Source organism: Chlamydotis macqueenii, chromosome 5 (genome assembly GCF_036417535.1).
Source record: "Chlamydotis macqueenii isolate bChlMac1 chromosome 5, bChlMac1.mat, whole genome shotgun sequence".
Classification (NCBI taxonomy): Eukaryota; Metazoa; Chordata; class Aves; order Otidiformes; family Otididae; genus Chlamydotis; species Chlamydotis macqueenii.
The window spans coordinates 8,741,190-8,760,762 of record NC_141560.1 but is presented as its reverse complement, the minus strand read 5'-3'; the positions used below and the strand labels follow the sequence as shown (position 1 = coordinate 8,760,762).

Sequence of the window (19,573 nt, the reverse complement as noted above, 5' to 3'; positions counted from 1 at the left end):
CTGATTGTAACTCAGATGAACTAAAGGACCAGATCAAAGCATGGTCACGCAGAGTGCTACTGCAGTCAAATGCAGCTCACTAACTATTTAAGACATATAAACACGCAGGAGTGTAACTACCAAACTGTCAGCAAGATCTCTGCAAATGCCTCCTGGATATAGATACATTATGTGCTTCATTTATTTTCTAATGGGCAATGTTCAGGGGTTTTATTATTATTAATTGCATATAAATTACCATGATTTTTGTATCATTCAGAAAGTATTTAGCCATTCACCTCTCAGAGGAACAATACTGAACAAAGGCAATGAATGCATGGCACATAAGAACAACGCAGAACACAGAAATTTATGCATGCCATATAAAAGGCACGGCATTTACACTACTAGCAAAAAAAAAAAATAATCAAAAGTATGTCATAAATCTTTCATTGTAAGGAAAAAAAAAAAAGCCAAACTAATGGTTTGCGAAGTCCTTGATGTTATTTAAGGAAGAACACTGCCTACTTTGGGAGTGCAAAATCCTCTTAACTCACATATCTGCATGGATCTCCAACCTCTGAAGTGTTCTGCTGCAAAATTCATTGTATCCGAGATCTGCTAATCATCATCAGGAAACTCTGTTATGCATCTTAAGGACGTACTTTAGTCTCTCAAGAGGAAAAATAAACACTTTTATTAGTTGCTTTTGGAAAATACTGATTTGTATTTATTTAGAAAGCTTTTCAAGTTGCACCACTGTTAAATTAAATATTTATGGCATGATTTTCCAAAGAGTTTAACACCTGTTAAGAGTTTAACACGCTCACTTCAACAGGAGCTCTGAGTGCCCAATATTTCTGCAAATCTCAGAAAGTGATAAGGTTTGGATGTGGCAAAGCAGGTTGAGCATGGATGTTACCGCTGAGCTCTGAAATGCAACCGAGATCCTGACCAGCCCTTACTCCCCATCACAGCATTTAATTTCAGACAACTGAATCAGCTATATTTTAGTAGAAATACCAGAAATATGACTCATTAATATGTGTTAAATAAAAAAAAACCAAAAACATAGGCTAAATGCTGTTAGTTAATCCTCAGTGCATCTCCACTTTCCTTCACTAGTGGAAAACTTAAACGCTTGGGTCATTAGACATCACCTCAAGTAGCAACTTACAGGGGAGATTAAAAGCCACACTGAGCCAAGAACTGGAAAGCAAAGCTGTTGATATCAAGAGTGAGAAGTTGAACAAGGATGAAGCTATCTTGGTAAAATACAGAATAAAGAAGGAACAGCACAGAAAGAAAAGATGCTTGGTACACTGCAAAAACCCGTATCCTGGTGACATTGGGGCCAGCGGCATGGTCTTCAATACTGGCTGAGAGGACAAATGCCAAAGCTTTTGCTTTGGCACTGGCATTTGGCTTCTCAGCCAAAATTGAAAACCACGCTGCTGGCCTCCCTGTCAAATGAAGTCAAAATAAGTGGTTTGGGTCTAGGTATCCTTATTTTGCTTAGCTTCTGAGAGACATGCACTTACTAACCCTCCCAGCTTCACATTTTCAGGTGTCCTACGTCTCCTGTTCTTGCACAAATAGATAATTTCTTGCACCTTGTGCCTGGCTGCCCTCCTGCCCTTCCTGGTCCTTTGCCCAGTTGCAGCACATGTCCAAATCTGAACTACAGTACAAAGACATCATCTTACATTTCAGTATTAAATACCTAAATTTCCTTGTGGCATGTGGCCTATACTTCTGGAAGCAAAAAAACCCTACGTCTCTTAGGCAGTAAATAAATAAATAAACAAACAAACAACCTCTAAGTAAGAAATTACTATACATAGCCATGACTCAAATGATCATCTGACATGATTTCATAAACTGAAGACGAATAAAATAGTTGAATGTTGCAGATAGGACGCATCAATCTCCTTACACACTTTACAGCACACCACAAATCTGCCCGGCAAGATGAATATTTTACTCATTAGAATAGTAGCTTTCATCACACTATAAAACATTTGCAAATGCAGACCAGAAAACCGACAAGCATATTTACCGTAAAGCTTTATATTTGTGTCATCAATTAACAATAAAAGTTTGGAATAAAACTAATAGAAAAGCTAATCAAAACAGTTAGCTGTCAAAACAGTTGGGAACTATATATTTCAAATCAAGCAAAAAGCCAAAGCTTTCGAACATTTAGCATCGTGTCAGCTGATACAGACAACTTAGAAAGGAAGGACGTAAATGTCAGAAGAATATGAAGAAAAGATGTCCCCAGCTGAAAGACTCCTGTTTATGAATTTCCATTGATTTTTTTTTTTGGCTTCAGGATGATTAACTCGCACCAAAGCAGACCTCTGATACGTGAACTATAAATAAGGTGCCGCCACGACACTGCAGGCAAAATAAATAAAACCAGAGTCCTGACATTACTTTAGCCTCAAACAAATGTTTCAGTCCCTACATTGTCTGGCTCAGAAAGATACATAGACAGTCTCACAGACAGAGATATAAATGAACAATTGCAGTACCTTTTTCCCACACTGTTTACAGGGTTGGCTATATTCCTACTGGCAATAGATTTTCTTCTTGACAGCTTCTTGGTGTTGGTGCTGTCATCAGTGCTGTCATCCTCTTTCTTTGGTGTGTTACTTCCTTTGCTGTTCAGGTCCCTTAGCACATTATAATTAATTTTACTTGAGATTTTCTTCTGTTCTAACATCTTTTCAATTGCCTCTCCTGCTGTGCTGGCTTGAATTGGCTCCCGCTTCTTTGCAGATTTCTTTGGCTTAATTAAAATATAAAATTAGTGATGTAGATACAAACAAAGTTTCTGTGAAGCAGAACGGCGAGCTGCAGCTCAGCAGTCCTGGCTCAGGTGCTGCTGATGCAGGGATGCAGTCTAAGCCAGCGCTCCCTCTCCTGCAACTCAGCGGGACCGAGAGGTCTCTTTTCACCAAGAGCTAAGTGTTCACTTTTTGCCAAATGCCCACACAGTTTATTACAAATTCTTTACTTAGTATTCGTAATGCTGCCAGAGAAGAAATGTGGGCCATTTCTCATGCGTTAAAAAAAAATGAAGTGAACTCCTGTTACAGGAACAGAGACCCCGATAGCATCACCCAGCATAGAAATAAAGAAATTCCCCTGCTAAAATTGCCTTTAAAGTTAGAGTCAAGCTGGGTCACGACTCCCGCACTGACAACTCCACATCGAAAGTGCAATGGTATTTTATACCAAATCCAAATGCTGTGTGGGAGAGTATCTACCCACCTCCTCCACATCCAAAAAAGGCCAAGAATATTAGCAGCAGCTTTCTAAGCATGGCCTGGTTTTAACACTGACAGATAGGAAGCAGGAGGCTGCAGACGCACAAGCGCAGCAGCAATGTCACCTGCAACTGCCCTTCCCAGGCAAATGCTGAAGCCCAAGCCTTGTGTTACACTGCAGAGGTTGCTGCCGCGCAGAGCAAGAGAAAGAGAAATGATGCTGGAGAATATTTCTAGCCATGTTCCGTGCCTGGGTAGGTATGGAGAAAAAAAAAAAAAAAAGAACCTCTGTTTCTCATTTGGCATTTTTCTTTTCAAAGGAAGGTTTTAACACCAAGCTCTGCAGGAGATTTATTTTTTTAAATGGATAATAGCCCCTCTGTTTACCTACATGGGTCAAGTGCTACCTTGAAATTGGAAAGCATGATATTAATCAAGTTCTACTCAAGCTGTCAGAAACAATACAGAGTTAGAGAAAAACTCCTGTGTTGTCCGAACAAAAAGGTGGGTGTTTAGGCTACTTGGCGGTGCCAACCAGTTATACAATTTTGAAAATTGCTGGTAGACTGCCACGTCTGTGTAAGCACAGGATGAATGAGAAACTCTGAAGCATAAAACAGTGTTTCATTGTCTGGTTTTGTTTTTATTGTTGAAATACCTAAGGGAAGTAGGAAACTCTGTCTTTTGCATTAGTCGGAAAAAAAGATAGAGGATATACGCACTAAAAACTAACATGGATTTTAGTTGCATGTGGAAGATTTGACTTGTCACTTGCTCAATTACACAAAATACTAATGCTGTAAATCGTGACTACATGGCCAATTAGGCTGCTTTAAACTGCTAAACATGGAGACAGGACATGCCATTTGTTAACATAACTGTCGCATTCTTTATAGAAGGTAGAACAAAATATTCCTTCAAGTGACTGTAACAAGGATCTGTTCAGTTCTTCATAAAGAAATCATTATTGTAAGAGCAAAGAAAGCTACTGAAGTTATGGCAAGTACAAACAAATTCACCCTTTTTTTTTTTTTAAAAAAAAAAGGCATGTCTTAAGACCTGTATTTAAAGAAGCAAGCAATTAGAACAGCAATCATAAATGCAAAGAGCTAGCTCTGGCTTTGCCATGCACAGAATTTTCTCATAATAGTAATTTAAAATAAAAGTTTGGGCAAGAAAGTGTTCTACTCACCTCTTGAAAAAATACAGCCATGTATTTCAATAAGAGGTAGAGATAGAATAGCTTTTGTTTGTTAAGTGGTGACCTGTACCATTATGCCCATACATCCTACATGAAGTTGATCAGCAAACGTAATGAATTTCCAAGACATTTTCAAGTAGACACAATAGTTTAATACCTTGTGTTCCTTATATATCCCAAGTTCTTTCTCTTTTGCTATTCTTGCTTCCTTTTCTGAAAGATGACAAAAGGGTAACCAGCATGAAGATTACACAGACTGCTTATTTCAGGAACATTGGCCAAAAGGAGAATTTCAGTCCTATATACTTGCCTTTTTGTTCCTTCAAATAATCTGCATTTTCTTTCATCCACAGCTCTGCTTTTATCTGCGCTTCTGTGTCATTAAGTATATACTAAAAGACAAAACAAGTTTATCTGCTTTCAGAAATCAACTTGAAAACCACAGAGCAAAACTGGATTGAAAAAACATTGCAAAGGTCAATTCACATTCTGTTTTTAATGTTGTACATTAGTAAAAGAAAATATGGCCGAGATGTGACAATCAGCAAGCATTTCTAGTAACTTCTAAAGCTGGCAAAAAAAACCAACAGCATGTTTTCAAAAAACAGTACTTAGTTTCCAAACTATGACGGGGTGACCAAAAACCATCCAGGACTCATTGTACATGGTCTGTAATTAACCTAAAATTATCCTGGGTTTATGATCTTTTTCAGATGATATGAGAGAACACCATGAAAACATGGTTGTCTGCAAGTAATTCTGCATGTTGGTGGTGTGGTGGTCTGTAATTCAAAACAGTATGGGAACCATTGCCCTGTGCTACCAAAACAGAAACATGTGTCTTCTGGGTAGGTTTCTGCAAAGGTTTAAGCATAGATACTGAGATTATTAGTTCAACGGCCACATTTGTGTGAATGAAACCAGGTTAGATTGCTGGAGTTTTAGTCCTTTAGATTTTAGAGAACTGGGTTCAATAACCACATCTAGGCTTTTTCAGCTAAATCCACTTCGTCTCAGTAACGTCATTAGTAGGTGTGGAGCTGTAAAATGCACCTAGAAGTATCCAGATGAATTACAGAAATAAATAAACAGGTAGGTAGGAGACAGGCTGGCAGATAGATCTCCTCCTCAACTACATAAATGTAAAAATAAACCCAGTATTTAGCACAACTGTCCATGAAACAAAAGCTCTCTACAGCAAATGCTGTTTGGGAGTGAAGAACTTCTGCAGAATGGAGAAAACAAATTGGGTCATCCTTCATGTACAAGGCACTTTATTTTTAAGGAGCAGACCCAAGACTTGTAAAACAATGCTTAAGTGCAAGAAAAACAATTTGCCATTTCTCCATCTTACAGGTTTGAGTATTCGAGGTTTTCTCTGAAGTAAAACACACATACAGGATTTTATGAGAAAAATAACTTCAGTCAAATGAAACCAATGCAGGGAGGAGTCCTTCCTCCAAGGCCAAACGAGGCGAGCAAACAGCTGTGCAAGTGCTGGTTTATCAGATCAATATTTTCACTCTTTCATCTGCTTCCATTAAAGGTGAGCTGTAACAGTAAAACTCACTTCCTCCCAGCTCAGTTATTCATCCTTCTCATGCTTTTCTGGAGTTCATAATCTTGGGCTTACAATATTACAGTCTATTGCCATGGAAACGAACATGAGGTCATAAAAGCAGAGTTATGACCTCATCACAGAGCCTAGGAGGAGGAGAAAATGTGCTTGTTCTTCCCCCACAATTGTTTAAATTACGGACCTGATATATTGAAAACCTTCAGCTTTCCTGCTCCCTCCACACCACCTCCACTCTATTAACAAGACCGCTCCTAACTCCCAGCCTAGTAAAACCTGCTTCATGGCTGAAGTCAAGCTGAGCATTTTCCTGCTCCTTCACCCATCGCCTGCCTCCACAACCTCATTGCTCTTAATGATTTTGTACCCCAAAAGGAGTTTTTAACATTGGCATTATCTGTTCAAATTACACTTTAAACCAGCAAGGTGACTGGAGAGGGAATCAGGCTCAGAGTCAGGAGAGACAGACTCTGTTGTGTGTTCAAGTGTTGACCTGTCATGCAGCCTTCAACAAGCTGTTTTCCACAGCTCCCTGGCTGTCATATTCAGGCTATACTGTAAAGGGTACCTTTCACTGCCACACAAATAATAATAAATCCAGAAAACGTTACAGAAATCTCTGGAAGAGTAGAGAAGCTGTACATACTGGTTTTACAGTTTAGTTTCCATGGTAGCCTCCTATGTTGAATGTATCTTAATTAAATAACGAACTTAGAGCTCAACCAAACTTTTAAAAGTCCTTCTTCAGAATAAAAGACACTCTAACACATAATTATTTCAGAACTATAAGAGCAAGCAGCAGCAGAAGTTCCATACATATACAAAATGGGCAAGGAACACCGAATTCACAGGCTTCTGTGAACCTTAGTTTTGATCTCAGATCACTGAAGTCACTTGAACTCCTCTATAGATCAGAGTGAAGAGGCAGAGAGGGGAGAGGATAAACCAGACAAGAACCATTTTTCATTCTCAGATATCTGAATGCAGAGAGAGCTGTGATCAGAGGGCACCTTACCCGATCTATTTCACTGTCGTCAATCCCACTCAGATCTAATTCACCGTCTCCTGTATTTTCACCTACAGAAAAGAACACATTTTAATTAAGTGGATGTTTATTCAAAATCAATCGCAATTCAAGTTCAACAGTAAAGTAACACTTAACGATCGTCCTTCAGAGATTTGCATCCTCTGTGCTCATCCAGGAGGTTTAACATGTTGCTGAGTGTTTTCAATACGGGGGTACAAACACGCACAAATTCACCACATTGAATTAATTTAAAATGCCGCAATTGGAACAGTCCTTGTCAATACTAAAAATCTGCCAGACACTTCCAGTGCCTCTTTTTCTTTTTTTTTCCCTCCCATTTTAATTTACAGCCACAAATGTTCAGCAGGAAGCTGGGGAAACCATTTTAGGAAGATGACAATTTTTCTTTCACCATAACATGAATTTCTCTGTCAGAGTCTATAGGTCAATGATTCGTCTCTAAATTATGACTTAGAAAATATTTTCTGTTTTCAGGGAAGCGGCGTGGACCAGTGAATAACACATCATGCTGACAGTCATACCATGGCTTTCCTCTTAATTCTGATCTATCATCATTTGAACCACTTACCTCCTACCAGTTCTGCAAAAAGATATGTCTTAGTTCTTCTCTGTAAAATGGGAATTATTAAAACATTTCCAAATTTCAAAATAACTTTTAAAAGCTATGGAAGAGTCTAGATAAATGTTAAACTATAATGTGTTTCTGTAATTATAATTTCACTGTAATTTTTCTAGTTTTGTATTTATTAAGACTTCTTCTGAAAACACATTTTTTTAATATTCTACCATTAAAAAGCAAAACAGCACAGAACTGCAGTCTAATTTGGGACTGGTATGATGTACAGCAGTGAAACCTGATTTTTCATATCACATTAATGTACAGTAATAATACAGTATTAATGTAGTCCAGGTAGAGAAGAAAATAAATTATTTAACAAAGGCTTATGCTGGACAATGAAGCAATCTTCTTGGTCATCTCCATTATATCTAATAGAGACTAGACAAGGATGCCCTAGCCAGTTTACTTGCAGAAAAAATAAACAAATAAAGTTTCAACAATCTGCAATAACAAATTAAAACCAAAATGGTGCAGAACAGCTTGGCATCATCACAGTTCCTGCTCCCCAGTCCTGGGGACGTGCCTCCTCACAACCCAAGACCTTTAAATGGTTTGATTCCCCAGTCCGGTGCTTTCTTGCAGAGCAGAGCTCCTAAGCAGCACGGCACTGGACAGGCGGAGAGGGAAGGAGCTGCAGCTCCTTGACCCAATGGCATGTTGTGGTAACGTGGAGCCTTGAGATTTGAGGAGCACCAGATGGTGAAGACTAATAAAGGCAGGAACTATAAACATTCCCAGAAGACATGAACAGTGCTCTGCTTGGCAAAACTCAGGTGTTTAAACCAGTTGCCTGAAGTACACGAAACCACAGGGTCAGGAATCCAACCAAAACATCTGGTTAGGAATAAAGGCTGCGCTTCTTGAGGTGGTGCAAAGGATCTGGCTGCTCAACTCAACAGACATTTACCGGTATTAGACACTGACCACTTACAAATGTCTTTTCAAAATCCACCTTAAACAACAAACAGAAAGTTTTAAACTCCTTCCATACCAAGTCACACGTGAAAGAGGTTTCACCCCAAAGAAAATGTCCTGTCACGAGAAACTGTCTAACACTGCACCCTGATTTTCTTCTGAGATTGTCTCATAAATGTAATATTAACTTTACCAATTCAGATGTTCTGATGCTATGACTGAAAAAGCCTTAAGGAACATTTTTCACGGCCATTGCATTTAGAAATTAACTGCACTTTAGTCCCAGGCACCAGATTTACTTTACAACCTTTCTCCACAAAAATACTTGAAAAGTGTAAAAGATTTTATGATAACTATATAACTGTTTGGTACACATGCTTTTCTTCTGGCCTCATCTCTCCATAGTGCAGTAAGAGCAAAACTTTCTGCATCAGGGCCACCAGCTTCTCGTGCAGGCACCCCACACCAGGCAAGCAGGGATGCGACCCACGGATACAGCAAAGCACGTCCTGGCTTGGGGCTGGAGAGGAAAAGCAGAGTGCCAAAATACAACCCGGTGTTTGCTGCCTCTTTTATATAACTCACTGGAATTTTTTTAGCAAACTGTAAAAGTGCAAAGCACAGAGAGGAATCACTGTATGCCGCATCACCCACGGGAGTCCAGGGTATTCTGCAAAACAGCACTACACGTCCTCCTGTAGAATCAAGATATAAATTTCCAGTGAGCAAAATGCTCATTCACCAAGGCAAGGAGTAAATATTGTAGTGTAGTGTCTGAGACGCCTTCCCAGGAGATTGTCCACCTGGGTCCAAGAAATGTTTCATTACACAAAATAAAACAGCTCGACAGCAGAGTGCAAGAGTGTTCCCCGGGCCAGAATAAACTGTCTTCTAGGTCAGAAGGAGTTTGTGCAGAAATGGGACTCAAAAAGCATCTCCCATATTCTGAGTAAGCGCTTTAAACACCAAATTGTAGGAAAAAAGGGGAATGGCCTCTCCCTTCTTTGTGTTATCTACCTTTTGTTTCCTCAAGGCTTGGGGGGAAAAAAAACCCTCAACTTCCAATTTGGTTTATCTGAACGAATAAGGGATTCTTTTTTTTTTTTCCACATTCATTGCACTAGATAATCTAAAATGTCAACTATATACACAGGCTTGGAATGAGGGACAAAGAAAAAGGGAGCCAACCTGAACAATCACTAGTAAGTTCTGAAAATCATGAGCTAGAAAATAAAAATTTGGAAGTGGTGACAGAACTACTCAAGTCATCACTCAACTTTACATAAAATTGCATCCCAAAATTATCTGTTGTAAAACCTGCCATAGTATCTTAAGAACAATAAAAATATCCCACTGAAATCAAGCTGCCACCGCTTTTATCCATCATCAAACACCTTGCTCCTCCAATACCCTGCTATATTTTTGGATCAGAGGTTTAAAATTTAATATGTCACAGTATAGTAGGAGTCTGTTCCCTTATACAGACCTGATATGCCAGACTGAAAATGATGTAATTTCAGGCACCATGAACAATTTCACATGTCATTTTAAATATAACTTGTTACTGAATTAGGTGCCAGTATTTCTCATTGGATCAATTAGCAACGGGGATGGAAAACTCATTCTCCAACTGGTAAATTGCAGAGAAGAATCCAGGAGCAAGTTATACATAATAAGCATTTCTCAGGACCTCGTAACGGCAGTAGAGGGAGTAACTGCAGGACATCCCTCTGCCTGCAAGTCGTCCTTTCTCCCGTCAAGGCGACAGGCATTCATTAAAGCAAGGGGCTTTTCAGAAGAAAAAGTGCCTTCAAATCCCGAGTTTAATGCTTTCACTGAGAGAAAAAATACGTGTTTTGTTACGAAATGCCAATTCAAAACAGAATACATCCGTTTTGATCAAAAAATTTCCACAGTAATCGTTTCCAACACCGGTCGACCCTACCAGCCATAAATATCCGTCTGCTCAATGTTACTCGGCTCACTCCAGGACACGGAAAGTAAACCCCTTGCTTTTTTATATACCAGAAACATCTTCCCAGCTGCTAAACTTTTCAAAACAATTTCTAAATTATCATTTTCTCTTTTAATAGAAGGGTTGAAAAGAAATGTTCGATGAAATAAAAACACAGATGTGGCCAACATCTGGTCCAACCTCTTAAAACCTTATTTAAAAGCAATGGCATCACGTGGCAGGGTTCTTAGACATGGCGGATTTCTTCCGTTAAGAAAAACAACCACTTTCCTGCAGGGCACAGGCAAAAAATAAGCCGGGCACTAAAAACAACAACCCCACCCTGCCAAATCCAGTTCTTAAATTAAAGTACCACCAGGAAGAGCATACAGGCAGCGAGCAGCAGCCTACTCCATCCTCACCTAACGTCTCTGCAGCAAGCAGAGGAGGAGGATGGGTACTTCTAGAGCTTTCCATCAAGGTCCCAAATCAACTCTATTAACGCCACTTAAAGCCATCAGTCACCCAGCCAGCCAGCTCCCTCAATATTTAAAAATAAAAACCCCCAAAAGTCCTTCTTTACAGCCTTTTAAAGTCTTTGCCAACAGACTCTAGTAGACACGAGGGCTACAGTCAGACACTGGGGATTAGGTTTGTAAACCTGTAGGATTATTTACTGTTCTTGTCATTACTAAATGCACGCTAAACCCTCTCTTAACACACCGTCTCCTCCTCTCCCCACCTCTGTGCAGCTAGTTAAATGTGTACATAGCACGCTATTATGGGGATTTATTACAGAAGAATCATTCCAGCCAATGTATTTTAAACCCCACATTTTTAAAAACAGCCATGTGAAGAATGTGTTTTTCTGTTTCTATTACAGGAGGCAGCACTATTTATTGCTCTGCCCAGATAAGAGGATTTCCTTACAGACAGAAATGGAGGCTGAACACTTCCCAGGAAATCCTCCGGAGCAGATATAACAGAAGGCACTTCGTGCTTTGGTCCCATGCAGCAAACACATCCTCCGCCACACCGTTTAGTAGCAGTCACAGAGTTTAAACAAAGCACCCTTCCACCTATTCAGCACAATGCCAGATGCCAAGTACCCCAAGCATTTACAAAATACTTCGGGGCTGGAGCATAGCAAAACCTGACAATAGCCAGGAGAGGTGTTTTCGCTAACAAAAATCCTTAAGCAACAAATGAAATGACCTGAGGTTGGAGTGTGGGGCATCAGAAATAGTAAGATTGATTGTTGCTCTCCAGGGAGGGATTAAAACCAGAGGGAGGCACTGAAAGCTCCCGGAGATCGTCAGAGGAACCTGATGGGGCAGAAACGCTTCTGCTGCTAAATCTGATGAGCGGTGCTGGTGCCACTTTGGGAGCTGCAAGGAGCGCGAAGGGAAGGTGGTAGCTTAGCGTCAAAAAAGGCACTGCACAAACACACCAGAATATAATTGATTAGCTGATCAGAGGGGACAAGAACCCATCTGGAGGGGAAGATAACTGATTTACCGAGGGGCATGAAGAGAACAGTCATTAAGCGTGGGTAATCGGGAGGGGAGCAGCAGCGGCGCAGGGCAGACAAAGTGTCATAGCGATCAGGTAGGGAAGAGAAATGGATCTGAAAACGCTGCAGTAGTGGCAGCGCGGCATGAAGTGCAGTGTATGAGGATCGATGGGTGTGCAAATGAACCTGCCAGTCCACAGGTAAGTATGAGTGGGGTATGCTGCGAGTTTTATTACTATGGGGTTAGGAGCCTCTGGAAGAGGCTGGGAGGTTATCCTGGCCATCTCATTGCTCTGGATAAGGCGCCTCCTTGTGCAATCTCAGCTGGCCCTGCCGTGCCCCCATCCCACAGCTCGCACTCCACGGCTGCCAGGGGCTCTGGTTTCCCTCAGGTCACCTTCGGCAATGTCACTGTGTGCCCTCATAACAGAAGTATGCCACAAAAACAAAATGTAAGGACAGATCAAAATTAATGGCACTTACTGACGAAATAAGGTCACATGTATGATGTGTATCCTCATATTTAAGTGAGAACATTTTTTATTTTATTGTATCTGAAGCCACCTTGAAAATTACAGCTTACTCCTTCACTATGAAGTGAACAGTTGAACACCAGGATTTAGGTTTGTCAGCGTATGGAGCATACAAGGCCACGCACACTGCGTAAAGATAAATGAAGTCTGTCACTTTATTATTTCCTTCTGCCAAGGCAAGGTTAAGGGGTCCTTCCCAGCCGAAGCCAAGTTTCCAGCCTGCTAGCGCCTTCACAGAAGGCAAACACACTGCTCTACACAGAGTGAGTCCCCCTCTTCCCAGAGGCATTTGTTCCCGCCGACAAGGAATGGCGGGAGGCAGTGCCCGCCGGCGCCAGGCTGCCTGCTGGCAGCACCGGGACACACAGCTCTGGCACTGTGAAGTGCCCGTCAGTGACCTCCTCACACTTGGACTGTAAGAAGTGTAGAAACAAAGCCCAAAAAGGTGCAAATGAAGAGCAAAGAGGGAAAAGACGCGATCGAATAAAACCAAAGAAATTCCACATACCTGCTACATACTTTACCATGGCAAGCATAAGAGAGCAACCGTGCAAGGCAATCCTGTCCAAAAGCAGGGGCGTACAAGCTCATTAGCTCTTTCCCTGCTCCTATCTGCTGAAAATAGCACCTTCTCACAGAGGAAAGAGGAACAAGAGCCCGGACGAGCCCCAGCTGACTTGCAGTCACTGTATCGGGTTTGTCCATGCGACTGTAGGCAGAAGGAGGTTTTCGTACAAGATTCGGCCTTAACCCAGTGCAGAAATACAAACCCATCTTTATTAAGTGCCCACATCTCTATTTGCTCACACTGAGATTCAAGCTCCAGGTGTTATGTCTGTCCTGCAGCAGCTGACTGACATCCAACAGCCTTCCTATGGTGGTCGCAGAACAATTATCCCATTGCAGAAACGGCATTTCAAATTTGTGTGTTAATTATATATGGGAATGAATTACAAGAAAAGCTTTTTCTACAGTCAGTCATCTCTCACAGAAGTTTTATTAGATAGTGAACTCAGTTTTTATAAACTAAATTTCAATTTCAAAAAAACCCCAAACCACCAACCCTGCTGCTTTTCTGGCAGCACATCCACACTGAAACAAACGCTATTGTTTATTGTTTCACCTCGCAGTCCATGGAGGATCTAACCAAACCACTTTCATGTATTTAATATCTAGTTAAAGATTATGTCATGTCTTAGTTTAGCCCTGCTCAGGACCAAGCTACGCAGTCTCTCACTCACTCTCTCCACTCTCCAAGGGAATGGGGGAGAGATAATATAACAAAAAGGCTCAAGGTTTGAGATAAGGACAGGAAGAGATCATTCAAGTTACCATTATGGGCAAAACAGTCTCAACTTGGGGAAAACTATTTACTTATTAATAAAACCAAAGCAGGATAACGAGGAAGAGAACAAAACAACTTCCCCTCACCCCTCCCCTCTTGCAGGCTTAACTTCATTTCAATTATCTCCACCTCCTTCCTCTCGCCTCAACAGGCACAGGGGGGAATAGGGAATGGGGGTTATGGTCAGTTCATCACATGTCGCTTTACACTGCTCCTTCCTCCTCAGGGGAAGAACTCCTCACATTCCTCCCCTGCTCCAGCGTGGGGTCCCTCCCACGGGCTGCAGTCCTTCGTGAAACTGCTCCAGCGTGGGTCATCTCCTCCACGGGGTGCAGTCCCTCCAGAACAGCTGCCCCAGCGGGCCCTCCATGGGCCACAGCCGCCTTCAGGCATCCACCTGCCACGGCCTAGGGTCCTCCACGGGCTGCAGGTGGATCTCTGCTCCTCCGTGGGCTTCCATGGGCTGCAGGGGGACAACCTGCTCCACCATGGTCGTCACCACAGGCTGCAGGGGAATCTGGGCCAGGAGCTGCATTACTCCTCCCCCTCCTTCTTGAACTGACCTTGGTGTCTGCAGCCATTCCTCTTACAAGAAATTCTTCACAACAGGCAGGCAGACACCTCTCAGGTTCTCTTCACATCTCCTCTCCTCTCCATTTCTTGCAGCCAGGCCGGGCCGAGTTGGGCCCAGTCGGCCGCCCAGCGGGAGGCCAGAGGGCGAGGCCTGCAAGGCCCACAAGGCTCGCACCTCCTCCTCTCTGCCCCTGCTCAGCTTTTCACATCTTCTCTCATTTTTTTTTTTCTGTTTTCCCTTTCTTTAATATGTTATCCAGAGGCATTATCAGGGAACATTCTGCTACCAATCAGCTCGGCCTTGGCCAGCAGCAGGTCCGCCCTAGGCCCGGCCGAGTCCACTGAACAAAGGAGAGCAACTTCTAGCAGTTTCCTACAGAAGCTGCCACCGGAGCCCCGCCTCACTAAACAAACATATACACAAACAAACAACCAACACATGCCACCAGTCTAACACACATGGAAAACTTGTTAACTTAAACACTAATTCATCAGAAAAACAGTGAATCACTAATTCTTTCCAAAAATCCCCCCTGCAATATATGTTTTTTAAAGCAGGTAGTACAAAAATAGACCAGCAATAAACAATGCTATTCTCATTTGGAAGGTTTTTCTTTAAAGCTAAGTTCATGCTTATTGAACTATATAGCAATACAAAAAAGCCCTTAAGAAAAAATCCTTTCAACCTCCGAAAATACATGCAGCTGAAAGTTAAGCTTTTGAACTGAAGAACATCTTGACACTGTCCTCAAAACCAGCAGCAGATATTCCTCTTTCGGAATAACGTTCATGTCCCCCCAACACCTTTAGAAAATAGTGAAAAAGAGCATCCTTTATGCAACCTACTTGACGCAACCTGTTCTTTTTTAAGCTCACAACCCTGCTGCCATGACCAAGTGCTCAGAGGACGGCTGCTCTCAACAATATGCAAAAGTTACTTTTTGCTGATGAAACTAAGACCCATCAAAGACCAATTTGACAAATACTCACCCGGAAACATACTAATTAGCTACCATGAATGACATTTTTCAGCTCCAAAGCCCAAAAATGGTACAAGCTCCCATGCACAGACACAAGTCTTCTCCTACTCGTGATTTCCGCATCTAGCGAAGCCAAGACCCATCACAGTGCTCCTGCGGAAGGTGCAACACGCTCACACCTCAGCACTTGTCCACACACCCACTCCCTCCTGCCTGAGTAGTTCTGGACTCAAAAGTTTTTAAAATGGAGACTATAAAGACAGATTTCCACCATTTATTGCTCTTTTCCATCCAATCACCAATTCCCTGCTGTATTTTCCTCCTTTGCCTTTTATGCTGTTCTTGGCATCTTTTCTCTCCTTTCCCTTTCCCCACCCTTCCTTCTTTTTGGTGTCTTCTGGCCTGTATTTTCTGCAATTTTTTTTTTTTTTTTTAATCTCTGCAGGGGTATCCAACAGTAACAGCTTATATAAAGGGAGAGGCCAAGGAGAAGAACTGACCAGCATCTTAATCAGTTCCTCTCTCCAAACCCCGCACGCGCAAAGCCCCACCGTATCTCTTGCAGAGGGTGAGGGCTGTACAACACCCTGGAGAGCCGACAGTCAAGGCAGCCGGGCTCAGATCAGCCTCCAGCTCGCTTTCCCGTGCTGCCAGACCACTATGTAAAACAGCAAGAGCACTTTACACCCCAGCCAGCCGTAAAGGGAACAGCTGGTTTAACGTTTAAGTGCTGAAGCATCATTTTTGCAACTGCAGCTTGCCGGTTAAGTAGCCAGGTCTTGCTGTGGGCGCTAAACGCTCTGCTGTCGTCCCTGCAAGCCCAGGATCCATGCCTGGCCGGCACTCTGCCATCCCAGCAGAAGGACATATGTTTTATTGAGAAGTAAATCTACTCCTCTAATGTGCCGCCCTCTCTGCACCAAATAAAACGAGATGGGGAGCTCTGCACTACAAAGAACTTAAAAGCAAATCCTAGAATTTTGATTGGATTATTTTTGTCTATATTTTTTAAAATCATGAATCAATTTCTGTTCCACTAGGGAGAAAATTTAAATGTCTACAGCCATAGAATCATAGAATCATAGAATGGTTAGGGTTGGAAGGGACCTTCAAAGGTCATCCAGTCCAACCCCCCTGCAAGGAGCAGGGACATCACACACAGTTTTTAAGCTACAAAGACACAGGGAAAATGTGAAGAGACTCACCATACAACATTTCACAGATTAATTTGACTGACTGGAACTCAAAAGCAAAGCTAACTTATTTGCCTAGGACATCACTGAAAAGTCACGGTTGGCTCAGATGATGGTCCAAAAAGTAGAGTAAATTTTCTTTAGCAGAAGTACAAATGACTGAACTGCCATGAGGAAGTGCGAACCAGAGCCCAGGCTAACTCTGACACATCTCTTGCTATGTCAGAGTTAGCAAACTTACCCTTGCACTCCCACCCAACAACTCTCCACCTCCGGGACAGGAACCCAGGCCAGCGCTGGGCACCCAAAGGCCACAGACTCACATCCACGTTAACCTGGCCTATGTCAGCTCTTCCATCAAAGAAACAGTCTTCCTCTTCTCCCAGCACCGTGGTCTGAACCAAAGAGCTGCTCCAGGTTAAAAATAGCCTAGCAAAATAACTCACCCAGACAAGTGAAAAAGAGGAACAAATTGAACTTTCAGCTTAAAATTTTATTCTAATCACCCTTACCATCTCTCAGCAAAGGTGGGCTAACTTCTACCCCCTCCTTTGAGGTTCAGAGCTGGTCTATGGTAGATCCGGCAACAAGCTCAGCACTAGCCACCAGAAGCCACCCAGTCTCCAGAAATGCTTCAGCAGGCAATTACTAGCATTAAGAAAACATCACAATATAGCATATGAAATTATATACCTGAGTCTTTATTTAGAGGGAAAAAAAAAAAAAATCAATTTGTATCCTGACCATTTACTGCGCTATCCAGGCAGGCTGAATGGTGAGAAGCTGTTAACTGGAAGAAAATTATCAGGTAAGAAATTTCTCATTTTGTTACCCAGCTTCTTCCGTCCTTCATTGCTAATGAGAAATAGCAAGTAGGGAATTAGAGAGATGGAGACAGGAAAGAGAAGGTAGAAGTTTTTTATTATTATTATTATTATTATTATTTATTATTATTACTAGAGTAGAATAACAGGCAAAAGCAGAAGTTCCCCTGCAAAAAGCAAAAGCTTTGTAAACAAAGCAGTTAGGTGGGAACTTGGCCCAAAGGAGAAAGCCTCTGTGATGGACAGGGGCTGGACTCAGAGCAGCTACCAGGCAGTGTTTTATGTTGCTAGGGCTATCGGAGATGTGGAGTAGAGAGGGATCACACATGTAAGATCCTGACTCCGGTTCAGCAATCATGACCACCAGTTGGGGTCTACAAACCTGGAAGCAGGAGCCATGGGTTTGAATTCTTAAAAGGCAGCAGCTACAGAAATGCAGATCCATGTTAAGAGCATCAGTCCGTTATGCAACAGATGGCCGCAGCCAGCACAGACCATGCTTTTAAACAAAAATCACAGAGGTTGTGCTGTCTCATGTTAGACAAAGTGCTACCTTTTTGTCTCTGACCATGCCTAATGGCTGAGAAACAGGTAGGTGGTAAAGTTCTTCTCTATCTTGCTCTGAACCCAAACAAAGCTCACATACGAGCCCTGCTCTAGGGACCAGGGCATTTTTGTGCCCATTCAGGCAACCACAGGCATTGCTGGGGTGGCTCCAGGTGACAGCAGAGCATGGCAAGCTCACTTGGTCACCCGGCCAAACTGCAGCACAATCCTGCTGCAGACAGCAGATGTACTGCAGCAGACTCCTCAAGAGGACATGCATTTGTTCCTCCTCCTCTCCCCAGACATTTTTGGGACTGCAGAAACATTTTCCCAGATGCACAGTAGACAGTGGTGAAGGATTTTAACAATTTTGCCTGCAGCAGCTGTGAGGCCCCAATGTCTTGGCATTTGGATAGACTGAACCGTAAGCACAGCATAATTAGCATGTGTCCTCCATATGCTTGAGATCCATCACTACAGTGCTGGAATGCCCTCCGACACCACAACTTTCCAAAAGAAGAAAGTTGTGGCGAAGTTCCTGGAGAATCATTTGTCTTTATTCTCCAGGAACGGTGGAAAAAAGGCACTTCCGTGCACAGGAGGTTTTGGTGGAGCTGGAGAAATAACCTTTTCCCGACAAAGCCCAGCAGCATGATTCACCTATAAATAATGGAGCCGGTTTCAAAGCTGGCCTTTCAAGCTAATGGCTATCAGAAAGGCCAGCCATATGCTTGTACAACCTGTCATTCTGATTTATCTCAACATCTGAGTGTTGTATATAAAGTTTATGTAGTAACGGGACTATATTTAATATGTCATCTTAGCTAGGTTACGTATTGCTGATTTTACAGTTTCTCACCAGTCTGCCATTCTCCAGGGTACAGGCACACAAAAGACCCTGCTTAAATGTCGATTAGATGCAGAGCAAAGCGAAAAGTTTGGAAAGATTTTACTTAAGTCTCAATAACCAGGTAGACCGGTAACACATTGCAAAGAGAGCACTGGAAAAGATAAGGTCCTGCATGCCGTGACATGTAATTAATTCTTTATTTAAATATATTAGGCCTCTACTTAACACAGTATTGCAGAGGCAAGAAGAAAGTCACAAATCATGGCTGAGTCTCATATGCACTAAAAGGATTCATGGCTCTTTCTCCCATGCATCCATTTCATTTTACAGCATATGGCATAGTATCAAAGTTGTTCTTCTTTAATTAACTGAATAACAATGCTTTCCCATGAGGCTTAATCCAAGTTCACCATAACAGACTGTATTATGGCACCAATCCTCAGAAACACGACTGCGTGTCCACAGCCCATTTGGAGAGCGATGTGCATTTCGTGTGCCGATTAATTTAAATACATTCAGCATTAAATGCAATACTGATTTATTTGAAATCAGTAAAGTTTATTTTGAATTAACTAAATCAAAGTTATCTTCTGAAAATAAGCTTTGGATAACTTTCTACTATTTCATTAAAAAATGAAACCCAACCCAT

At 42.0% G+C, this 19,573-nt stretch overlaps 1 protein-coding gene across 2 annotated transcripts in view; it reads right to left on the bottom strand.

Annotated features, from left to right (window-relative positions):
* The window catches only part of BRF1 (BRF1 general transcription factor IIIB subunit), a 176,886-nt gene that overhangs the window by 42,897 nt on the left and 114,416 nt on the right, over positions 1-19,573 (bottom strand). For both annotated transcript variants that reach the window (XM_086749971.1, XM_086749972.1), the window contains 4 exons: positions 7,047-7,108; positions 4,766-4,847; positions 4,613-4,668; positions 2,517-2,773 (listed from right to left, as the gene is read on the bottom strand). In XM_086749971.1, coding sequence (XP_086606097.1) covers positions 2,517-2,773; positions 4,613-4,668; positions 4,766-4,847; positions 7,047-7,108 — 457 coding nt within the window. The remainder of the gene's footprint in view (positions 1-2,516; positions 2,774-4,612; positions 4,669-4,765; positions 4,848-7,046; positions 7,109-19,573) is intronic.